The sequence below is a fragment of the Delphinus delphis genome, chromosome 13 (genome assembly GCF_949987515.2).
Source record: "Delphinus delphis chromosome 13, mDelDel1.2, whole genome shotgun sequence".
NCBI lineage: Eukaryota > Metazoa > Chordata > Mammalia > Artiodactyla > Delphinidae > Delphinus > Delphinus delphis.
In genome coordinates, this window is record NC_082695.1 from 71,846,016 (window position 1) to 71,868,292 (window position 22,277).

Here is a 22,277-nt window from a genome sequence, read left to right on the forward strand (position 1 = left end):
GTTGCTTTTTTAGTATAGTCATCCTAGTGAGGGTGAATTCCTAGTGGGAGGAATTCTTGAACTGTCCCATGATGCCTCTCTTAATGTACAGGCAGACCTCATTTTACTGTCCTTCACTTTATTGCGTTTCACAGATGCTGTGGGTTTTTTTTTTTTTTTTTTACAAATCAAAGGTTTATGGTAACCCTGCATTGAGCAAGTCTTTTGGCACCATTTTTCCAACAGCATTTGCTCATTCATGACTCTGTGTCTCATTTTTGTAATTCTAGCAATATTTCAAACTTTTTTATTACTATATTTGTTATGGTTGTCTGTAGTCAGTGATCTTTGATGTTATTTTTATAATTATTGTGACTTTTTTAGCAATAAAGTATTTTTTAGTTAAGGTATGTACATTGTAAAAATACTTAATGATATTGCACACTTAATAGACTACAGTATAGTATAAACATACTTTTTATATGTTTACTGGGAAGCTAAACAATTCGTGTGCATTGCTTTATTGTGATACTCGCTTTATTGCGCTGCTCTGGAACCGAACCTACAGTATCTTTGAGGTCTGCCTGTAAGTGTTATCACCTCTTTGATTTTTTCAGTGAATGGCATTTCATGCCTATCATTGATAACCTTTTAAAAAACTAGGGTTCTCTGCCCTTCTCTTCATGGTTGCCTCTCTCATATCCCGCAGTTGCCTTATATTCTAGTGTGCTTTGGGCCTGTCGTCTTTCTGCTGGCTGCTCTATGCTCAGAAGTGGAGACCAGAGAAACAACTGAAGCCTAGACTGGAATGCTGTGACTTTGTCCACAGATTGGGCATCCCCAGCCCAAAGTCCCAAGATTGACTGGTAGGGGAAGGGTATTCATTTCAAACCTAAGCAGCTGTCCTCCCCCTTCACCTGCTTCATACTGCCACACTTCCTAAACTTCACCTCTGTGTCTCCCTAGCTATATACCCTTCAGTAAATTACTTCACCTCTCACCTCAGTTCCATTTACAAGTTGGGGCTAATTAAATACCTACTTCATAAGATTGATGTTAAGTGAGTTTATATTTGCCAGGTGCTTAGAAGAGCACTTAGCACATGTTAAAAGATTGAATGGATGTTCCCTATATTGCGGGGGGAGGGGGTATGGATGGTGATGCCATTGTCATTGTCCTAGTGTTCAACAGATGGAAGAGATGCCCGTTTCTAGAATAAACACTTCCACATAGTGACAATCAGGATAGTTTCTGGATGGATACAGGTGGCCTGAAGGTTCTCGATTGACTTAAAGGATTAGGAGGGAATGTGAGCCCATGAGTTGGCAGCAGTCGTAAGAGGCTGGCCTTTGTGCAAAGCCTGGAACGTATTTTCAACCTTTTACCCTCCCCTTGGCTGCAACTGCCATGGACACCCTCCAAGGAGTCAACAGAGTGGCTTCTTTTACCTCAGCTCTCCTGGTTACCTTGAGAAGCCTTTAATATTTTTGATTGTCCAGAATTTTACTTTGACCTAATTTTATAGCCTATTTTCAAATCTGATCAAAAACAATTTCAATAGTATGCAGTCTCGTTTTGTTGCCTGGGAGAAGTAATGGGTTTCTATTTTAGACTAACCATCTAACATTTTGTTTTATTTTGTGTTTAAATAAGTTCACATGAAGCTTATATCAGCAAACATAAAGATGTGCTGTGTTTTATCTACATGGAGTATGTCCACAGACACCAATACTTTAGCTTTCAGTAGGTAATTTAAATCTTGCTATTACATCCTTTTCTGTCATGAAGATTAGTATAACTCTCTACACACAGCTCTGAATAAATGAATGTATCAGCGTGTAGCCTTGAGGAGTCCAACGTAATTTTCATCATGATAAATTGTATAATAAGCAAGAAAATGTTTGCTTATTAATCTATAACAAGATTTAGATTGAAAATGACCTGTTACATCCATGACACACTTGGTACAGGCTGCAGAAGGACTGAGATGGGACGAGATAGAGCAGCAGGGTGACTGTGCATCTTACCCTCACAGTGCCTGTGGGGCCGCCCTTCTGTGCCCACTTCTCTGTGCACACGATAACACCGCTTGGCCGCCTTGCTGCCGACTGTGATCTTAAGCTTGCTTTATGGAGAAGCTTTTATATTAGGCTTGTGCTTTTTAAAAAGAAAAAAACATAAGCAGTGTTTCCTTCTTTATTTCAATTCTTGTGAGTTTATGAAGGAGGGGGTTCAAGGTAGGGCAGCTCGCTCAGGTTGGTATCTAGTTCTGAGGCATACATGTGATAGCAGAGTTTCTCTCTTTCCTTCTCTCCCCTGTGTTGACATCCTCTGTCAGAGATAACTCCTGAGAGGCCTCCTGAAAAACTGTATATGGCTCAAGACTAATAGAGCATTTTCCCAGAATTAATAATGCTTTTTTTTTTTTTTTTTTTTTTTTGCGGTACGCGGGCCTCTCACTGTTCTGGCCTCTCCCGTTGCGGAGCACAGGCTCCGGACGCGCAGGCTCAGCGGCCATGGCTCACGGACCCAGCCGCTCCGCGGCATGTGGGATCCTCCCGGACCGGGGCACGAACCCGTGTCCCCTGCATCGGCAGGCGGACTCTCAACCACTGCGCCACCAGGGAAGCCCCCTAATGCTTTTATTTTAGAAATATGGCTTAGAATTTTATATCTTTGGAATCAAAATAAAACCAGCTGTTTTCCAGTGTTTTCAAACATTTTGCCCAATTTTAAACTACATTTATTAAGCAAGCATCTATTGAGTAGCTAATATGTGGAAGGGACAGTGTTAGGTACTATATGTAGTGACAAACTTTCATGAAACAAAGACCCTTCACGTGACTTGCAGTCTTACAGGAAAGATAAGATCTTACAGGAAAGAAGGAGAGTAAAAGGTATGGACATTCAGAGCATGGCAGATGAATCACAGGGGTTACCCAGACAGTACCCAAGGAAGAATTTCATCTGGATCTTTCCTCTGAATGATTGTGAGGAGAGGTGGGGAAGAATAACTACGACGTGCAAAAGGACAGACGGGGAAAGCCCAGGCACACCCCAAAGAGGCTGAGGGACAGCTGCACACATAGGGACATGAAACTAAGCATTGTTTTTAGCTAATTTTATTTATTAATTTCTTGCAGAAATTAAACCCTGGGATGCTCCAGTCAAAAACTTGAACATAATTGCCTTACTCATTATCTCTGGGGAATAGAATTGGGTTCAAAGAGAGGATTGGTTTTACCTTTTTCTTTATTAAAAGAGTGTAAAAATGACTGTAAAAGATCATAAAACGAATCTGAGACAGGTGCTTTCTCTTGTCCAGGAAAAGGTGAGGTTCAAACCCAGGTCTCACTGACACCAAAAGCCACGCTCCCACCCCTGTGCCATCTTGCATTTGAAATCTTATACCCAGAGAATTAAAGACCAACAGAGTACTAAATTCAAAACAACCTATTAAAAGGACCTAAAAGAGGTCAACTCAGAATTTTCAGCTTTTTAAAATCTATGTAATGAAATCATTTTCATCAAGAATTTTGTGCCTTCTGGAAACTAGAAGCCCATTTAAATATCAGTAAACTCCTTGACAGCTTGGGCCATGTTTCGATACTATGTGTTTATTCTTATGTATTCAAACACCTGTTATATGATTTGCCTTGTTATTTGCAATAAACATTTAATAAAGTCCTAGAATTTTAGAGACAAAAGTCTTCTTCAACAGCATGCAATCCAGTGCCCTTAATATGCTATTAAGTAAAAATAAGTTGTAGAGATTAAACAACTTGTCTGAGGTTACACTAGTCCTGTGAGAGCTAAGACTGTCACTTAGGTCTCCCGACTCCCATTCTGCTGCTTCCATACTGCATGGTTATGTCACCCTTTATATAATGAGAGATCCACAGGTAGAATTTTACGTGAGGAATTTTTAAGTTAATGGTTATGGGCTGTTTATTCATGAGGGACTGTTTAATTGAAAACGGAAGGCTGCACTTCGTTGAAATCATAGGTTAAGTCATCCCCAGCTGATTGTGAAAATAATAGAAATGTATGCAGTATTATCTTTTTTAAAAATCCATGGATTTTTAGATCAGCATGGTTATGGACATATGGATAAAATGTTAGAAACAGTAGAAAATCCTACTTTTGTTTTATGTAAAAGTACAGAAGAATCCTTGTGCTTTTGTATGTGTTGTGGTCTGTGATTCTGATTCCATTTTCCTAGTTCATGTTGCAGACCTTTACTCTGAAAGAGAACAGTAGAGCAGGACCGGCCAAGCTGCTGAAGGTGCCAGACTCTCACCTCATACTGCTGTGACTGAGGGATGTGGATGAATTACACAGAGTCCATTGCTTTTCTGTAATATTCACAGTTGCCAAACTTTAAGGGAGAAACATACAGGCATTGGAAACCACACATGCTCTGATAACATAGATAAGCCTTATATGTTGGAAAGACTCTTTCTGGACAATATAAAATAGAGTTGGAGAAAAAAGAATTGACATTTTAACTCAGATCTCAATCATAATTTTTAGATTTGAGAGCCGGAGAGTAAAGATCACATCATACAAACACTAAGGTGCTTTAGGCTTCAATATTTAGATTATTTTTCCTATTCACATGACATTTATTTTTAATAGAAAGTTTATAATTGGAGGAAACCATTTAACTAAATCATGTTGGCATAGATTTTATTCATTGTAAATGTATACAATATATAGGAAATAGGTCTAAAAGATATGCACTTGGAGGAATTGCCACCTTTGAGTTTAGGAAGTGAGTGCCACCTGTGACTTATCAGATTTAGGTCCCACATGACAAAGAGGAATTGCTGATTCCCTATTACATTAAAGACAGTTGTTCATTAAAGACAATTGTTAACACACCTATTTTACCAGGGAGGGGTAGAATGGAATTCCCAGATGATACGTAATTATGTATTTTCAAAATAATTTTAGTCTTTGTTTCAGATGGGGAGTGTTTTCAATGTTCTGTTACTGTTTGTCTTAGTTCACTTGGCCTGCCATAACAAAGCACCACAGACTGGGCTACTTAAACAACAGACATTTATTTTTCACAGTTCTGGAGGCTGGGAAGTTCAAGGTCAAGGTGCTGGTAAGACCTCATTCTGAGGTCTGTTCTCCTGGCTTGTAGGCTCTGCCGTCTTGCTGTGTCCTGACATGACTTCTTTGTGACCAAGATTTGAAGAGAGAAGTAGATCAAGCTCTCTGGTTTCTCTCATAAGGGCACTAATCCCATCACAAGGGCCCCACCTTCATGCCCTTATCTAACTCTAATTATCTCCTAGAGGCCTGTCTCCATATACCATCACATTGAGGCTTAGGGCTTCAACATCTGAATTTTAGGGAGACACAAGCACTCAGTCCATAATCGTGTTGACTGTGATTTGCAGGTTATCCTATGAAAGTTGTGTTCCCCCCACCCTGAATATTCCCTTATGGTGTTCCATAACTTGACAGATGGGTGAAGTCTGACAATTGTAGACAGTGACATTTAACTGAGGTGGTCTTACATGTAAGTTTTAAAAAGCTTTTACTGCCATGGAGTAAGGGTTAGAACAGGATTTAATGAGCAGTCAAGTAAGGATTGAGCTTGGCCTGAGTGGACTATTTTCTATTCATGGTTTTTATTTATAATATCTATCATCTCTGGTATTTCATATTGAATGTGTATACTGAAATGCTGAGTAAAACTGAGAGTGTGTCATATCATATTTTTCAGAATAAAGACTGAAACAAAGACCACCCTATAAACCTATGTAACAGATGATCTGCATAAGAGCCAGATAAGCAGGATCAGGTGAAAAGAGTGAGTTCTGTGTTTACATCCAGATTCCAGAATAAGGCAGACATCCCCTTTAATTTCAAGGCCTCTGATAGTATGATCCTTCCTTTTCAGTTAGAATTCCACATTAAAATATATCACACACCCAGTACACTTTTGACTTTCAAGATAACTACATGCAGAATTAGACTTTGTCTGTTGGGACCACCAGATCAATTACTTTGACTTCATTTCTTGGTCAATTCAGTCGAATAACTGGCTTAAGTGATTTTTTTTTTTTTCCTGCTGCATTTGCCAGGTAACTTCATTTACCTTCATTTAACTATTGAGCTACCACTATGTCCAAGGGCTGTACTAGGCACATTGCAGGGGGTAGGGGGTGGTACACAGGATTAGAAGGCATGGTCCTAACCTGTTTATTGGTTCACAGTATAAAACTAGTTCAGAATGAGGGTCAGTGCTAAGGGCCCGGAATGAACAGGTTTTGTCGTTGGTTGTTTTTGTTTCAATAGATGGTAATTGAGTGCTATAGCAATTGCAGAATACCACGTGGGCTTCCACAAGAATTGAACAGAGGGGAGGGAGGAGAGTGTGCTAGTGAGGAAAGGGGTAGCAGAGAAGCTTAGCAAAATACTACGATTAAAAGAGGAATCGAATTTTAGGGACCAGCTTTGAAATTAGTCTGGCCTCGGGAGCATGGGTGTGGAAATGACTGAGTTATAAATTAGCAAAACAAGATTATGGAGGGCCTGGAATCTCCAGCCAAGGAGTTTAAGATTTTTCTAAGCACTAGGACCCAGTGCGGTTTTTAAGCAGGTTAACCATGAAATAAAGTTGGTGCTTTGGGAAGATTACTCTGGCAGGGGTGCATTCAAGAGGCTGCAGACAGGAGAGACAAGGTTTCTCTTCTGCCCCTGTTGCCTGGGCGACTCCTTTCTGTTATCACGCTCACAGCCCACCCGCTTGTGCACTGTGGATGCTTTGACGGTCACTGCAGAGCCCTGACCTCAGAGCAAGAGCTGCTTCCACATTCTGAAGTCCTGCCCTCAGACTGCCAGACACTGATGACAGGAATCACTCAAATGCACACGTTGGTGCCTCTACAGATTGTTGGGTGGTCCAGCTTCCCAACAGCTGGAATCCAACGGGCAGCACTTTTCTATGTCTTTGGTTTGCTTCCTTCCCCATTACCCCCACTTTATCACTTTTCTTCCTATAAGAAGTTTGCCAATTTCCCCAGATTCACGAGGTCATTTGCTGAGGAGGAAGGGTAATGTGTGACTAAGCCTTTAACTTGAAACTAGTGACCTGCCATTCATTGATCTCATTTTCTTTTCACTTTGTTTCTACTTGTAAGAGGCATCTTTGGTTGAGAAGAAGCACCTGCTGTACCTGTAACTGTCAGATGCAGGGCCAGATGTCTTTGCATTTGTTATCTCGTTCAATCTTCTCATCAACCTGGTGAAGTCGGTATTTTAATATAACCATTTTACTGACATTGTGCTTATTCAGTCTAGGGTGACCACAGGGCACAGCATGAGGGCAGGGGGACAATATCCACTTGTCACTGTGGCGTGAGCCTTGGAAGTCTGTCAGCTGACCTCCCCCACCCTCAAGTGCACACACACATGTGCATATCCATGTGTATTTATTCTTTCTCTCTCTTTCTCCCCTCTGCCTCGCCTCCCCTGGCCCCTTCTTAGCATCCCACTAAACTTTTCTCCTCCATGCAAGGAAGAGAGACGGGGTGAAAGAGAGGACTTAGAGGTGGGCGGTGAGTTTGCAAGGATCCTGTTTATGTGAATAAAACTCTGCTTTGCAACTGCAAGAGGTCACGACAGCACAGCTGGGAATGGGCAAGACTTACACAGACTCCAGGAGGATGCTGTAACGCCTGTCCTGTGGAAGCCAGGCCCCATCTCTTAGTGAGAAACACATCCATGAGGAGGGCACCCGGAGCCAGGAACGGCAGCAGGGGCAACATCTTCTCTGTCCTTGTATTTCCCTTGATTCAGCCTAGCCCTGCAGGTAGCCAGGTCACCAACATACGGATGTAAGTTTCAAGTACAACAACCTTCAGGTCTGTTTCATAAGCTCGGCCATCGCCTGTCCTATACCTGCCTGTAAAGTTGGTCATCGGTACCCACATGTAAGACTTCTTTCTTTAGCTGAATTTGATCTTTTTGAGGGCTTTTGATTTCCAGTTCTGCTATTTAGTACAGTTGCTCTCTGTTACAACTTTACCTCCATACCAGTCGATGACCGTGCATCCTGTATCGTCATTCAATCCACTGTTGATACTGAATAAAACAGACCGGAGGTCCATGTGTTACAACACACCACTAGAAAGCTCTCTCAGGGATGCAGTCTAGCCAGGCATCCAAAAGTGCTGAGTTTAGTCATGTTAGCAATTCATTAATCCAATTACCCACAGCATTGTCCAGCCCCTCCCCCTTAATTTTCTCCAGAGGTCGGCTGTCCTGAGACATTACGCTGCTACCTTGCCTCTTTCTCTGGACCTGATTTCTCCTCATAAAATGCTGATATCACCACCTCATAGGGATGTTCTGCGCAGATGCAAGAGGACATGAAGTAGCACAGGGAAGCTCCACTTCAACCCTCTACCTACGGTTCCCGTCCAGTTCTTTTTCCTCCTCTCATGCCTCCCACATGTGGGGTGGGCCGCCCTGGAAATGGCCACTCTTTCTCCCTGGCTGACTGCTTGGCAGGGTTGTTGCCTAGGGGATCTTTCCAACTTCAACATCCTGTGGTTTTACTGATCTTAGGAAAGTTGATTTACGTTTGTTCAGAATTATTCAATTAACATACCATTTTTGTTTGTTTCAGGCTTTCAATATTATCAACATCTATTCATCCACATTGATGACAGGAAACATCATAGAGTATCTGAAAAATTTACCTTTTGAATTTTTTAAAACTTAACTTAATAATGATCTAAAACTTTACAATAATTTTTTTTGACAATAATTTTTTAAGCAATCTAGCCCAGCACTACTCACCTAGTAAACATTTCTTTTCCTGAATTCTCAATAATAAAGTTTAATCCAGAAGAGAAACTGCTCTCCTGATGAGAATCTCTGTCCAGCCCCCATTGGGTCCCGAAGGCATCAGGACCTTCCATGGGGGTGATGCGCCCACCAGTGCACCTTCTGTTTATTGCTCGATATGTGTGTTTGTTCTCTCAGCTCACATCTGTCTTTTTTGTGGTAAACATGAAAGGAAAACTCTCCATCATCTTCTCCTCTGAGTTCCCGCTTTGTGTCTACCCTCAGTTTGGAAAAAAAGAGTAGAGACAGTTATATTATCAGACAGAGACTGAGCAATGTAAAAGTCACAAAGAAATAAGGAGAATTTTCTATAATCAATTTACCTTTTAAGAATGATGGGAATACCTATGTGATGCCTCCTTATTTTCAACTAAAAGTTAAAATAATGATTCTTAGATTGATTATAGAGATACTTGTAAACTTCCTGAAAATTTTTAGTAAATGTAATTCATTTGACACATGAAACACAAAGATTATTTAATTGGAGCAGGACAGATCTTAATATAATTTCATATGGATATTTAAATACCAAGGTTATTTAACTAGCGAGAGAAGCTATAATGGATCTCTTACTGAGTAACAAAATAGTCCCTGTACACAGTTGATGTGTGGGTCACATGCCACGTTTTAATGAAAGAAAAGTCTTAATACTTTTCACAGTAGTCTATATAAAATAAAAGGAAGCTTACAAACAGAAGAATATTATCATTTTTATGTTTTAGGAGTGGCAAAGGAAAATATAGCAGCACTATCCTATCATGACATCCTCTCACTCTAGAAAGATTTATTTCATCATGTACATATTCTTGTATATAGCCTGGACCATGTCATGTGTATGTTCTTTATAGAGAGAGAGTAAGTATCAGTTAATAGAATTTTTTGCAACAATACTGAATACCTACTGGCAGAAAATGCTGATTAGATTGGTTCTGAAAGTATTGAGTGTAGGGTAAACTAGCGCTACTGAGGGTATTTCAAACTAAAAATAATATATAAGCTAAAAATAATTTTGTGATTTTCAGTTCTTCGGTAATTTTATGGACAAGAATGAGTTTTGCTTCCTCTCAGATATAGGCCTTAAATACAGCCTTTCAACTTGGCCTTATAAACAAATTTTTACCTTTAAGTTTTTTAAGGGAAAAAATTGAAAATGCTCTGCACAATATTCTTTCTTGCCTTATTCGGAGCTATGTGATACGTATTCAGTACTAGTTCTTGATAATTTGTTAACAAGGCGTTTTTAACACTTTGGACAGATGCACATACTGTTTTCAATCTTCACGGTTAATTATTCGATTTTGTATGTGATGCCAGAACACCCTGACTCCTAATCACTGCTCATTGTTGCAAGTCCATTATATTCTAACTGTTTGAGTGCTCCCATTGACCTTGAACTGACATTATAAGCTGTGTCTAATCTTTTCAGTCTATATTTCTAATGCTTCTTTTCTTTCTTCCTTTTTTTCTGATCCCTGTTTAGCATCACAATGGGGCTGCCTCTGAGCCCTGCAGCTGACTCTGCCCGCTCCTCAAGGCATGCCCTGTCTCTCATTGCCACGGCCAGACCACCCGCCTTCATCACGACTATAGCCAAAGAGGTGAGAGGAACTTCTCAGTGTGCTCCCTCTTCGCAGTTAGAGGAATTATCTCATATTGTGAGCCGAGGGTCCGTATCTATAGATAACCCTTACAGTTTGTTCTAGAACAATGCAAGTTAATAATTTAGGGCTGGGATGAATACGTATGTACCTGTGTGCATGCACACAGAATTCCACAGCAGTGCATTCATTACTTGTGCTTTTGTAGTCATTTCTGTTCTCAACGTTAATTCACTTGTAAATATTTGTATTTACAGTAATTTCTCAATCTGAAATATAGCAGGCTTGTTCAAATTAAAATATATTAAAGGTATCCACATTTTACAAGTGTAAGTATCTACCTATAATCAAAACAAAACTTATTTAACACTGGCTCTCCAACTGTAAACAAAAATGTAAGTCATAAACTTGCTAATTGTTTTTCCTATTACATATCACAGATAAAGACTTGAATGCCAATTGATTCCCGAATTCTCAGTGCTCTAATTGCCCACATCTAACTGAAAAACTAGTAAAGAACAATGAACCAATTATAAGGTCTTTCCTATAGGTCTTAGTAGTGGGAGAAAAGGCAAGGAAGATAAACGCCTGAATTTTCTTTAAAGGTTTGTTCCATTTTAGCATGAATAATGTGCAGACTCAGTGTCCGTGGGGTATGGGCTCTGCCTGAGTTGTTTTTCCTGTAGCTAAGATGAATTTTTAAAATACTAAATAAATACCTCGGAGTCTGCCCTGATAACCTACAACCTGCTGGGCCTATGTCTGCCCCAGAGCCATCCTTAATCGGCATGCAGCAAATATTTGTGACATGAATGTAGCTAGAAGGGAGGAAAGAAGGGCCTAATAGCAGATTGTATGGGTTTATCTGAGGCAGTGGGACTTTGAATTCACACCTAAAATAGATTTGCAGACTAAGGGGCTATGTTTTTCTAATAGTGCATAGTGGTGCACTGAGAGTCCACTGTGTTTAAAATATACATATGTATATGTCTATATTTTATAGATAGTATATATTTTTATAAAGTATATGTATGTATAAATGAACAGATTTATTAGACGTGGGGTTTTTTTTTTTACCAGTTTTTCATATCAGTGGAATATACAGAGATACTAATATTGAATATACTGTATAAGCCTTACATTAGTCTGATACAGATACAGGTCTTACAAAGACCAGGCATTAAATTGCCTCTTTAAAGAGATAAACAAGTATTTTATATTAATTGTGTTTTTAAGCTTAATTTTCACCATTTACATATGAGTATTTTTAAATGAACTGTTAGAATAGCCATGCTTGGGGTTTGTTCTACTCCAGCATTTGACTAGAAAGGTAATTTTTAAATATTTTAATGTTAATGGTCTAACTAATTGCCAATGATTCCCACATTCTTCGTGTTCTAACTAATATTTTAATGTAATAGTCCACATTTATTACCTTTTAAAAAAATGTTTTCCACTTCACTTAGAGGTTTAGAGTAAAATACTGAAGTATTTCTCACCATGACAGCTGTCCCTAACCCCATCCCCATGCCCACTCCTGCATGGCTGGCCCAGGGCCTGTTAATGCTGTTTCTCCTTTGAACTGTTAAGACTTACAGTTTGTACAAGGAAGAAAAATCACACTGAACTTACATTACAGTTGACCCTTGAACAACATGGGTTTGAACTGCGCAGGTCCACTTATATGTGAATTTTTTTCAGTAGTAAATACTACAGGACTGAACATTCTTGTGGATGGTTGAATCCTTGGACACAGAGGGCCAACTGTAAGTTGCACACGGATTTTCAACTCCGTGGAGGGTTGGCGCCCCTAACTCCCAGCATTGTTCAAGGGTCGGCTGTGTTTACACAGTGTTCATTATTTTTGGAGGTATGTTTTCTTTTAATTTCCCAACTTGATTATAAAGCACCTAGAATGGTGCCTATGTAAGCATCATTTACCATTATTACTTGAGAACAAGAATCATGTCTTATACGCGCTGGTGTCTCCTAACTGCTACCCACCTCAATGCTGAATATGCAAGATTGACAAACCTTCTGTCTGTCCCTTTTTAAAAATGTCATGGTGATATTGTATTAAAGTCTCATATAATGCCCAAGAACTAGAATTCTATTAGGGAACACATACTGAGTGTTTATTGTACTAAGTACTTTGTTTGTAATTAAAAGTGTTTCCTGACCCACCCCAAGACATTTGTTTTTGTTGATTTTTTTTTTCTGTTGTATTAGTAAGTGAAAAACCAGTGGCTAGAAATGTAAAAGTCTATCAAGTGTCGACCATATCTGCAACATGGAAATGTTTTTCTAGGTGCACAGACATACTGCTCTTGCAGCAAATACCCAATCCCAGCAGAATATGCACACCACAACTCTTGCCCGAGCTAAAGGGGAAATTCTGAGAGTCATTGAAATTCTTATTGAAAAGATGCCCACGGATGTCGTGGATCTTCTCGTGGAGGTAAGAATATTCTGTTTTAAATTATATCAGTACATCCACAGCTAAATTAAATATTCTAGTGTCGTAATGTAAATCAGCATCTTTATTTCCAGCACCTCTAAAAGAAAGAAAGAGATGACTAAAATGAATGAACTTTTGTATCATTTCTGGAGACTTGATTTAAATTTCCTCAAAAATCAAAATGATTGCTATGTCCATTTACCATTCACATGGAATGGACTGTATTAGAGCAGTTTTTAAAGGTTATAGTCTCTTCCGTATCTTTCACTATAAGTAAAACAGAACATAGAGTGTGCTTGAATAAAAGCTACCTATCCTGTACATAAATAGGAATTGCCTTTCAAGTAAACAAGTCTGGTTTCTTTATTTTACTGTGTGCTGTCTTTAAAAAATGGTTTTCACAGGTAAGAGAAAGGATGGCCTATAGTATAAAGTAAGTACACTGTAATTTTAGTAAATATACTGTAGTTTTAAAGTAAATATCAAAATCAAACTATGTAGAATTTTAATGCAAATGAGGCCTAAGTTAATAATTTAAATTATGGAAAATTAAGTATTTGAAACTAATTTTAGATTTGTGTCTTTTCTGTAAAGGTTATGGACATCATTATGTACTGCCTTGAAGGATCTTTAGTTAAAAAGAAAGGTCTTCAGGAATGTTTCCCAGCCATCTGCAGGTAAAGAAGCCTTCAATAGCATGCAAAATAAATAATTTTTAGTAACAAATAATTTAAAACAATTTTTTGAGCAGGATGAGTTCGTAGTTGTGCCCAATTAGAATTCCAATTATGAATTAATATCTGCTTACTTTCTAAGACAATTTAAGCACCTTATATTTAGTCAAAAACACAACTATAATAAAACCACTGTTTGAAATTGTGTTGTGAAGAGGTTTTCTCAAAACCTAAAAAATATGAGTAAGAGATAGCATCTATTAAATATGTCTGTATTCTTATATCCATTACTCAAATTAGCTTTCACATTACAAAAGAGAGAGTTAGGAAGCTATTACTTAGAGGAGGAAGATATACTTTTCAGCCAATAGAAACCTTTATGCCAACTTTTTGCTGGTAAATTTTATTTTTGATATAAAGGCCAGCATTTGCATATTGTCCTACTAAGTATAGGTGTTTTCCCTCTGAGAAAACAGGCCAAGAGCAGTTCAAAGAAGTCAAGAACAGTTAAAACTTTTATAAACAATGTTGTATATGTGAAGTATAACTCTAATAATTTGTATGTGTAGAGCATTTAATTATTATGAAGTGAAGATTTTTTAAATGTCGAAATGTAGTCGCCTTATGTTTATTTTTCTCTTAAAGTAGTTTTTGGCTCTCAGAATGTTTATAGCTTGAGGTACATTTTGTTTAAAAAAAATTTTTTTTAATATATTTATTTATTTTTGGCTGCGTTGGGCCTTCGTTGCTGCACGCGGGCTTTCTCTAGTTGCGGCGAGTGGGGGCTGCTCTTCGTTGTGGTGCGCGGGCTTCTCGTTGCAGTGCATGGGCACCTCGTTGCGGTGGCTTCTCTTGCTGTGGAGCACAGGTTCTAGGCACCCAGGCTTCAGTAGTTGTGGCATGTGGGCTCAGTAGTTGTAGCTCGCCGGCTCTAGAGCGCAGGCTCAGTAGTTGTGGCGCACGGGCTTAGTTGCTCCGCAGCATGTGGGATCTTCCCGTACCAGGGCTCGAACCCATGTCCCCTGCATTGGTAGGTGGATTCTTAACGCTGCGCCACCAGGGAGGTCCCTAAAAATTTTTTTACCTTCATGTGTTCAGTAGAAAGAGTGTTAAAATCTGTTGAAGATAATTGTTTTTGTTGAAAACAGAGCAACCAGTTAGGCATAGTTACATAACATTTTTCTTTTTAAGACAAGCTCAATGCTATCCTTACTTATGTTTGCTTGGTTCTGTGAGTATATTGTAGTGGAAGGCTTTATTTCAGATAAGTTTCCTGAAAGCAGTGGCGTTACACTATGCATCTTTATGCCTTTTGTATTTCCTGGCATTTCAAAAATATTTGCTGAATTAATTGTACTCTGCGTCTTCCCATATCTTTCATCATATTTACAGTAGGTTTTACATCCTAGTCTCTTCATTTTGCTGTTTCTGATTTATACCATCCAGAAGTTAAATCAAGAACACATAGAAAAAGATTATGCTGTAGTGTACATGTGTACAGATATTTTCTTGTGATATAGAGTAGGCATGTTAGGATACAGTAATTTTTTAACATCATGCCACATTAATTCTGGTTTGTGTTCTTTTCATTAAAAATTATATATATTAAATGCTTTTGTATAATTAACTGATGTGAAAAATACATGTAGTTGTTATATTCCCAGTCGATTATTCTCTAAGGAAATGTCTATGCAAAAATGGACATTTATCTGTCACTTAGTGGAGGTGAGGAAGCAGTTTCATTAGGGATTATCTTACTGAAGGTTAGCAAAGCGTTGCTTACAGCAGTCACTGCTGTGTAAATAACCCCCCTGGAGCTAACGTGAGGGAATTGTTCAACATGTAAAGGGCCTACCTTTGCCCTTGCTGGAAGCCTGACTTCTCCCCAGTTCCTTCAGTCACCTTACTTTCTGCACATCCACTTTGGTTTGCTCTTGTTTAATCACTGGAGAGCAAGGTTTCTGCTTGAATGCTAAGGAGGCAGGTGTCTAAATGGAATGCTCGGTACCAGTTCTTTTCTGATTTGGCAGAAAGCAATTGTATTTTGTTTGTTAATTTAATAATATTTATTGAACATCTACTGTGTATCAAGTGCTGACTAGGCTCTGGGGGTGCAATGATGAATGAGATGATGTCCTCAAGGAGCATAGTGTCTAATAGGGCAGGTAATCATTTTTTGTTTTGTTTTGTTTTGTTGTTTGTTTGTTTATACTGCAGGTTCTTATTAGTCATCAGTTTTATACACATCAGTGTATACATGTCAATCCAATCGCCCAATTCAGCACACACCCCCACCCCCCCGCGGTTTTCCCCCCTTGGGGTCCATACGTTTGTTCTCTACATCTGTGTAGGGCAGGTAATTATAAAGATAAGTAACGCCAGGGTGCTGTGTTATGTGCTGGGAGAGAATTACGTATGAGGGACAGGGTTGGGCAATAAATGTAGTGCTTAACTCTGGATATGGGAGGCTTAGAGAGTTCACAGAAGAGGAAGCAGAATAATAATAATAATAATGGAGTCTTGGAAAGTTTCACAAAGGAGAAGGCAGACTAATAATAATAATTTCCTTTTACTAAAGGAGAAAAGTACTTTAATAAAAGTGGCTGCCAAACGGAAGAAGGATTTGCGCTCCGCAGGGGTTTGTGGGGTGGTGGTAGGAGTGGTGGTGGGTTCTGGGAAAGCTTCACTGAAGAGTTGATGGGGTGAGCTTTGCAGAATAAGTAAGTGTGTGCCATCTAGAATTGCAGAAAGAATCATACTGACCAGTGTTTGGAGGTACAAAAGTATACAGTGAGTTTGGCAAATGCTCTGTGGTAGTGGCTGGAGTGTAGGTAGGATGGAAGTCTAGCATAGGGCCACAGGATACGGCTTTGAGTTCCATACACAGAAATTTGGTTATTATTCTGCAAGCAGTGGCGAGTCAGCAGAATTGAGCAAACACATGTAATTCTCTTTCCAGAACATAGTTGATAAGATATAATCTCATGAAACATAGGATTTATAACAAGTAGTTATAAATTGAGGTAGTTAACTACCTCTTATTAAATTGTATTTGGTATTATTAGAGCTGTGAAGATATAAGCCATAAAAAGTCAGTGCATAAACTTAGAAAGATGAATAACAATGTAAGGCTTGTACTAAATTAGTTGGAACAGATAATAAATCATGGAGGACTTCAGAGAACACTAAGCTTAGGTGGGACCTCCAAAGTTTTACAGGGCGATGCCATGCTACTTATTTAGGCTGATTTGTACTAGATTGATAAATGAACAACAACAAACATATTAACATATCAACAGAAGTAAAACTTATTTTATTGAAAACCTGCCATGTTTGTACCATTGTACGTGCCTTACAGCACTTATTTGCCCTCTACTTATAAATAAATGCCTTTCACTAGTCAAACTAGTGAAACTCTAGTCAAAGTCAGTGATGTGAATATCTGTGGTCCAGTCAGGTGAAATTTGTTTTTAAAATCTTTATATAATGTTGTATTCTTTTTGCTTGTTTGTTTGTTTTCTTCTTTCCTTTGCCCTTTCTTAAAGATGCTGTGGGTTTTAGCTTAGGCTAACCTCTATAATGTTGCTACATACCAATATTCAGTTCTTATGGTTGGTAGGTCATAAAAAACTATAAAACTTCATTTACTGTTGTTTTTTTTAATGAGATGATATTTGTCAAAGCACCTAGCAGAATACTTGTGATTTAGGTATTCAGAGAATATTAGTTTCCAGGGAGGGGGGTCTCTCCATCTGAGCAATAATGTGAAAACCCAAAATTTGTGTAAGAAATTAGTTAATATTTATTTTAAAGAATTTTATATGCATAAAAACTATAGGATGGCATTATTATCATTTTCATATATGTAAAAAAATTGGTTTACTTCCCAAAATATTAAATAAATTTTAGTCAATGTTATAAAGATGCTCTTCACATCTAAAGTTGTATTAATTCAATTAAGAACTATTCTAGTATCCTGAAGTCATTGAATATTTAAAAATCAAAAGTACTCTCATTTGGGTTATACATAAATTTCTCTATTTTCTGAGTACCAAGATGAAGTAGCATCGTCAAATGTGGAATGATCCTAAGATTGGTTTTCTTGTTTTTTAGATTTGTTTTGTTTTATAACCTTGACAAGTAGGCTTGTGATTCTGATATGCATCTGGGTTCAGAATTTTAAAACTTGAACGTGGTAATTTCTCTAAGATTTTCTTTACTGTTAGTAACTTGGCAGTTATTTTTCAGATTGTATTTAAAATTTCCACTTTATTGGTGCTATGAAAGTCTTGGCTTTAAGCTTAGGCTGACCTCTGTATTGTATGTTGCTGCATACCAATAGTCAGTTTATTCAGGTTTGTTTGTTTATCCATTCATTTATTCAGGTTTATTAATGATTAAATGACTTAATATACAATTTAATGAGTGGTGAAGCCATCCACTGAAGTATGTTGTTAAGTAAATTTCTTTGTCCTCTGACATATTTACTCAAAACATATTTAAGTTTAAGCTATAAATTGTAAGTACAATGAAAGAAAGAAGGATTGATACAGAAAGTTTGATTTTTCTAAGTTTGTTCGTATAATATTTTTCCGTCAGTTGTTAAAGCTTCTTGTAATATCTTCTGCTTGAAAACAGAAATGGATTAGAACACATGCCAGTAAAATTTGATATAATTGTCTTCTTACTGACCCGAAACTCACTTGTTGATATTAAAATATGAGGTTATAGACCGCAGAGATGAATAATTTGCCAGACTTGAGCCATATGTTTGTATCTAAACTTCTTAGCATCCAGTGTGCCAAGAGGGGCAGACCATCAACACCTAAGTCACAATGTTCAGATGATAGAAATAGAGCAGTTGTTCAAGAGGAACATACCTGTTTGTAGGACTGAGATCAACGTGGAATTGAGAGTCCTCAGAAGAATTTCCATCTGCGGAGCGGGTGGTTGAATCTGCCGATGTGGGACCTGTGGAAACGGACAGCCAACTGTCATAAGGCCTTTTATGTAAGGGTTTGAACATCTGTAGATACTGAAGGACGGCCATATGCAGTTTATAGACTCAGTTGTTTTATAGATTTGGCGACTCTCAAGAATGTCTTGGGAAAGAGCTCACACATGTCAATATTAAAATACATTCAGTGCCTGTTAGTTGAGAGAACTAAGGACACTAAACACAGGTATTAAGTGCTCATTCTCTGTTAGGCCCTCTGAGGAATAATGATCTCTAAGTGTAGTTCCTGGACTATCTTCAAGAGAATTACCTGATTTCTAGGCTCCCCCGAGAGCCACTGCATCAGACTGTCACGAAGCCTGATGATTCTTATGCACACTAAAGTTCGAAAACAAGTGCCCTAATAATCCGAAATCAAGAAAACAAAACCTGAGTCATTGTCCTTTGTGACCATGTTCTGTTATGTCAGAGCCTGTATCCTAGAATGCCTTTCTGTTTACATATTGAGTAAACTCAGAATTTCCAAGGAAACATCTAAAGACAGCCCTTCAGCTCCTGCATTCCAGTGATGCACTTAATTTTTAAAGATTTGCCTTTAGACAGTAGCACAGAATGCCTGCCGGAGACTTTAACTTCAAGCTGTTCATTAATTGACTTTTATCTAAAACTCCATTGAAAAAAACCAGAACAATTAGAAGTTAGTTTAAAAAACACAGGGTCCATTTATCCCTCTACATATTCTAGTTTATATCCCTAGATTAAGCTAAACCATCAGAGAGCTGCCTGTTTGGACCACATTGTCTGACCTCCTTCAGCGTTCCCTTCCCCAAGTTCCTTGTCAGTGTTTTGCCTGCAGTTTGCACTGAGGAACCTGCCATGTGAGTGTCTTAAGAAGGTTGACAGTGCAGTTACTGTAAGCGTCATACTGATGTCCATTGTTTAGGGTCCCTTCTGTAAGGACTCAATAAAAACATTTCTTTCAAATCCAGATGACAGGCATTTTTTGTTCGTTTTGTCCTAAGGAACGAGTATATGTTTTTTGTTTTTAATTATACTTAACCAGAGTTAATGTAAACATTTTGCTTTGGTCATTGGGCAGCTCAAAATCAAATTCCCCACCTCACTTTAGTAGTTATGGCTTACATCTCCATTCTCTTTATCTCATCATCACACCTCAAGCTTATCTTCCTTTTCTATCTTTTTACTGAATTATGTTCTATAAGCTTCCCTAAGTCCTTTCTGTAATATGTATGTATATATATGTATTTATGTACATATGTATGTGTATGTGAAATATAACACGTTTATAATTTTATTTCAGAGGCATGGAAACAAAGATAATCATTTTACATATAATACTATGATTATTTTCTAAAAATTAAAAAATCGTCTTCTTTGTATTAATTGAAATATCCTGGATCTTCCTGGAGTCATTTATGTGTCTGTGGATATTTATCTATATTTTATTTAGTAAAAGATACAAAAATAACATAATTTTTTAAATTGAAGTGTAGTTGATTTACAATATTGTGTTAATTTCAGATGTACAACAAAGTGACTCAGTTTTTTTTCAGATTATATTCCATTATAGGTTATTACAACATATTGAATATAGTTCCCAGCACTATACAGTAAATCCTTGTTGCTTATCTCTTTCATGTATATTAATTTGTATCTGTTAATCCCATATTCCTAATTTGTCCCTCTTTCCCTCCCTCTCCCCTTTGGTAACCATAAATTTGTTTTCATGTCTGTGACTCTGTTTCTGTTTCATATACAAATTCATTTGTATTATTTTTAATATTACACATGTAAGTGATATTTGTCTTTCTCTGTTTGACTTACTTCACTAAGTATAATATTCTCTAGGTCCACCCATGTTGCTGCAAATAGCAATATTTCATTCTTTTTTATGGCTAAGTTATATATATATATATATATATATATATATATATATATATATATATATATATCTCACATCTTCTTAAGCCAATTGTCTGTTGATGGACACTTGGGTTGTTTCCATGTCTTGGCTATTGTAAATAGTGCTGCTGTGAACATTGGGGTGCATGTATCTTTTCAAATTAAAGTTTTTGTTTTTTTCTGGATTTATGCCCAGGAGTAGAATTGCTGGATCATATGGTAGCTCTATTTTTAGTTTTTTAAGGAACTTCCATACTGTTTTCCATAGTGGCGGCACCAATTTACATTCCCACCAACAGTGTAAGAGAGTTCCCTTTTCTCCACACTCTCTCCAGCATTTATTATTTGTAGACTTTTTGATGATAGCCATTCTGACCAGTGTGAGGCTATACCTCATTGTGGTTTTGATTTGTATTGTTGGCCATCTGTATGTCTTCTTTGGAAAAATGCTATGTAGGTCTTCTGTCCATTTTTTAATTGGGTTGTTTGTTTTTTTGATATTGAGTTGTATATTTCAGATATGGACTCCATTTCAGTCACATCATTTGCAAATATTTTGTCCCATTCTGTAAGTTGTCTTTTTGTTTTGTTAATAGCTTCCTTTGCAGTGCAAAAGCTTTAAAGTTTGAGTGTGTTCCATTTATTTATTTTTGCTTTTATTTCGTTTGCCTTGGGTGACTAATTTAAGAAAATATCGCTACATTTTATGTCAAAGAATGTTTTACCTATGTTTTCTTCTAGGAGTTTAATAGTGTCATGTCTATATTTAGGTCTTTAAACCATTTTTAGTTTATTTTTGTATATGGTGTGAGGAAGTGTTTTGATTCCATTGATTTACATGTAGCAGTCCAGCTTTCCCAATACCACTTGGCGAAGAGACTTTCTTTTCCCATAGTATATTCTTGCCGCCTTTGTCATAGATTAATCGACCCTAGGTGTGTGGATTTATTTCTGGGCTCTCTATTCTGTTTCATTGATCTATGTGTCTGTTTTTGTGCCAGTACCATGCTGTTTTGATTACTGTAGCTCTGTAATATAATGTGAAGTCTGGAAGTGTTATGCTTCCAGCTTTGTTCTTTTTCCTCAGGATTGCTTTGGGAATTTTGATCCATTTATGGTTCCATATTTTAAAAATTACAGTTTTAGCTGCCGTGTAAACTTTATAGTCAGATTTAAATATTTCCTAATATTTACATTTTAGTTCCAGGGATATTGTTAAAAATACAGTGGTATCCATTAATAATACAAGAAAATTACTTAGATTTCATTGCCTGTGAGAGACTATAGCATACATATCCTTCAAAACATAGTTATTCAGAATAGTTCTATCACCAGATTTTGCATCGCTGTAACAAATAAAGCTATTTTATTATATAGGAATTAAACTGTATTCTTTCTAGAACACAGATATATTAGCAACAAGATTGTTGCAACATTGAATTAATTTTGTGTTTATGAATAAGCAGACTAAGAAGTACAATAAGGTAACATTTAAGAAATGAATTCCTCTAGATTCTCTCCCATCTCATTGCACTTTGTTTTGCCTTTGTCAGTCTCCTAGATCAGGGGTCCCCAACCCCCCGGGCCATGGACCAGCACCGGTCTGTGGCCTGTTAGGAACTGGGCCGCACAGCAGGAGGTGAGCAGCAGGTGAGCAAGTGAAGCTTTATCTGTATTTACGGCCAGATGTAAATACAGATGAAGCAGTCTCCCTATTGCTCGCATTACTGCCTGAGCTCTGCCTCCTGTTACATCAGCAGCGCCATTATATTCTCATAGGAACGCAAACCCTACTGTGAACTAAACATGTGAGGGAT

At 37.7% G+C, this 22,277-nt stretch overlaps 1 protein-coding gene across 9 annotated transcripts in view; it reads left to right on the top strand.

The window, feature by feature from the left end:
* The window catches only part of WDR7 (WD repeat domain 7), a 372,036-nt gene that overhangs the window by 254,185 nt on the left and 95,574 nt on the right, over window positions 1-22,277 (top strand). For 8 of the 9 annotated variants that reach the window (XM_060029121.1, XM_060029112.1, XM_060029113.1 and 5 more), the window contains 3 exons: window positions 10,331-10,448; window positions 12,757-12,906; window positions 13,501-13,583. In XM_060029121.1, the coding sequence (XP_059885104.1) occupies window positions 10,331-10,448; window positions 12,757-12,906; window positions 13,501-13,583 (351 nt within the window). Of the gene's footprint in view, window positions 1-8,250; window positions 8,624-10,330; window positions 10,449-12,756; window positions 12,907-13,500; window positions 13,584-22,277 lie in introns of those variants that run through there. The other variant, XM_060029119.1, reaches the window with a different exon arrangement.